At 50.0% G+C, this 3,267-nt stretch overlaps 1 protein-coding gene across 1 annotated transcript in view; it reads left to right on the forward strand.

Annotated features, from left to right (window-relative positions):
• Positions 1 to 2,123, forward strand: part of MYOM3 (myomesin 3) — a 61,388-nt gene extending 59,265 nt beyond the window's left edge. Inside the window, exon 37 of the mRNA XM_017886552.1 lies at positions 531 to 2,123. Within this exon, the coding sequence (XP_017742041.1) occupies positions 531 to 794 (264 nt within the window). The 3' untranslated portion in view covers positions 795 to 2,123. The remainder of the gene's footprint in view (positions 1 to 530) is intronic.
• Positions 2,124 to 3,267: the final 1,144 nt, after the last annotated feature.

Consider the following 3,267-nt stretch of genomic DNA (forward strand, 5'->3'; position numbering starts at 1 on the left):
CTACTAAAATACAAAATTAGCCGGGCTTGGTGGTGGGCGCCTGTAATCCTAGCTACTAGGGAGGCTGAGGCAGGAGAATCGCTTGAACCCAGAGGCAGAGGTTGCAGTGAGCCGAGATCGCACCATTGCACTCCAGCCTGGGCAGCAAGAGTGAAACTCTGTCTCAAAAAAAAAAAAAAAAAAAAAAAAATTAGCCGGGCTTGGTGGTGGGCGTCTGTAATCCCAGCTACTCAGGAGGCTAAGGCAGGAGAATCGCTTGATCCTGGGAGACAGAGGTTGCGGTGAGTCGAGATCATGCCACTGCACTCCAGCCTGGGTGACGGAATGAGACTCCATCTCAAAATATAAGGTTGAGGATGAAGGATGTAGGGTGAAAATAAAATCTCTCCCCTTTATAAATTACAATAAAACACATGCAGTAAATTATCACAGGGAGCAACCTGGGCTAGGAGCTCTCTGGGGCATGAAAGTGAATGCTAAGTTCAAGTTACAAGCAGGTGAGACTGTTCCCTTCCTGTCTTTTCAAACAGACCCTGTGCTTGACTTGCGTCATCTCAGGAGACCCCGCCCCTGAAATCTCTTGGCTGAAGAATGACCAGCCTGTCACCTTCCTTGACCGATACCGCATGGAAGTGAGGGGGACAGAGGTCACCATCACCATTGAGAAGGTCAACAGTGATGACAGTGGCCGCTACGGCGTCTTCGTCAAGAACAAGTATGGCTCCGAGACAGGCCAGGTCACCATCAGTGTGTTCAAGCACGGGGACGAGCCCAAGGAGCTGAAGAGCATGTGACAGCATGTGTCCGGGCACAGTCTGAGTCTAGTCTGCATGGACCAGTAGGGACAACCAGTGGGTTACAGCCTGGCACAGGCTACAAGGGTGGGGCAGAAGGAAAGGGGACAAGATAGAACCCAGGATGTGAGGGTGGGGGTAGAGCGGATGCAGCTAAGTGGAGAAGCAAAGATCTTTCTGGGGTCCTGAGTGGCCCCCAGGAGAGCGGGATGAACCCTGGACCTGGAGTAGGAGACCCGGATGCACTGGAGCTATCTAACAGTACTGGCATCTGATAGGTAGAGGTCAGGTACGCTGCTAAACACTGCAGCTCCCACCACGTAGAATTATCCGACCCCAGATGTCAAAAATGCCAAGAGTCATGAGCCCTGCCATAAACTGATACATCACACCCTCTTTTAGGATCCCATAGTTTCAATTCACATAAGTTCAACAGACATTCATGTAAAGTCTAGCATGTGGGAGGCTATCGATGGAGCTGGAAATACAAAGGCAACTGATAAGCAGGCTCCACTTGCAAAGAGGCCTCAGTCCAGTGGGAGAAACAGACCTGGGCGCAAGCAACTCCAGGACAAGGCAGGACATGATAAAGATTATAAAGCAGGTCCAAGGAAAGTGCTGCCAGTGGTCCAAGGAGGGAGACCAGAGGGTCGTCCCAATACGGGGAGGTAGGGCTTTTAAAACACCTTCATCCAGGCTGGGCAAGGTGGCTCAAGCCTGTAATTGCAGCACTTTGGGAGGTCAAGGTAGGCGGATCACCTGAGGTCAGGAGTTCGAGACCAGCCTAGCCAACACGGCGAAACCTCGTCTCTACTAAAATTACAAAAATTAGCCGGGCATGGTGGCAGGTGCCTGTAATCCCTGCTATTCAGAAGGCCGAGGCAGGAGAATCCCTTGAACCTGGGAGGCAGAGGTTGTGATAAGCCAAGATTGAGCCCCCCGCAAAAAATTAGCAGAATTGGTGTTGGGCCCCGAAAAATTAGTCCGGTTTTGTGGTAGTAATGGGAGAAGGACATCTCAGGAGCAGGGTCTGGTGGGAGTAAAGGGAAGGAGGAGGCCGAGGCTGCCCAGGTGGCCTTGGATACCAGGCTTGGAGCTGGTAACGTCCAGGGCTTCCGGCACGGGGCCTCTGCCTGGTGTGACAGATACCGACTGGCCTCACTTGATAGATCTCAGTACTGAGCTGGGCATTTCTCTGCCCCCCAACTTCTTTCTTTTTAAAAATAAGATGGGGAGAGTTCATAAAATTATAGATGTTTGTTGTAAAATTTTTGAAAACTCTGGAAATTATAGAGGAGAAAATAAATATAATCTATACTTCCAACACCACGAAGTAACACCTGCCTCTGATTTCTGAAATGACTTCTGAACTGAAGGATAAAGTGAGTCACCCCTACATCCCCCACCTCTGCACGTATCAAGGCATGGTGGGTAACGTATTTCCTCAGCGGCTCACCTACCAGGCTGTATGGTGCAGGTAGGCCAGGCGTTTGATGAGACCCCTGCAGGGAGCAGTGGGGACCAGGGAGACCTGACCGGAGTTTGGGGAATCACGCAGATCTTGGAGGCAAACGCCACTGGTTTGAAGCATCCCTCTACCACCCACTCGCTGTGTGATCCTGCACAACACTTTTCCTTTTCTGCGCCTCAGTTTCCCATCTGTAAAACCAGAAGACTGGAAGATCATTTCGAGGTTCCTTCCAATAGACACTAAGTTTTTGTTTTATTTTGTTTTGTTTTTGAGACAAGGTCTGGCTCAATTGCCCAGGCTAGAGTGCAGTACCACCATCTCTGCTCACTGCAGAGTGATCCTCCCGCCTCAACCTCCTGAGTATCAGAGACTACACACCACCACGCCTGGCTAATTTTTGTATTTTTTGTAGATATGGAGTTTTACCATGTTACTTGAATTCATGAGCTCAAGCGATCCACCTGCCTTGGCCTCCCAAAGTGTTGTGATGATAGGCATGAGCCACCCTGCCCAGCCAGATTATTTTATTATTTCCCAGAACTCCATCCTCTTTTGCTTTTCTCTTCCTATGAATATGTAGTAAACAAAAAGACACCATCCTAGCCCATCTTCCCACTCTTAACACTTCCAACATCAGAGGAAAGTCTTGGCTTCTTTGGCGTGTCAATGAAAATCCTGTCACACATTTCAATGAAATAGGAAATCCTGTTGGCCTTGGTGGAACATGACGTGAGCATCCCTGTTGGTGCAAATTGCAGTTGCACTATAAGAAGCTACAAGCAGGGCGGGCGCAGTGGCTCATGCCTGTAATCCCAGCACTTTGGGTAAGCCGAGGCGGGTGGATCACGAGGTCAGGAGATTGAGACCATCCTGACTAACACAGTGAAACCCCGTCTCTACTAAAAAATACAAAAAAATTAGCTGGGCGTGGTGGTGGGCGCCTGTAGTCCCAGCTACTCGGGAGGCTGAGGCAGGAGAATGGTGTGAACCTGGCAGGCGGAG

This window comes from Rhinopithecus bieti, unplaced genomic scaffold, assembly GCF_001698545.2.
Source record: "Rhinopithecus bieti isolate Rb0 unplaced genomic scaffold, ASM169854v2 scaffold_14826, whole genome shotgun sequence".
Classification (NCBI taxonomy): domain Eukaryota; kingdom Metazoa; phylum Chordata; class Mammalia; order Primates; family Cercopithecidae; genus Rhinopithecus; species Rhinopithecus bieti.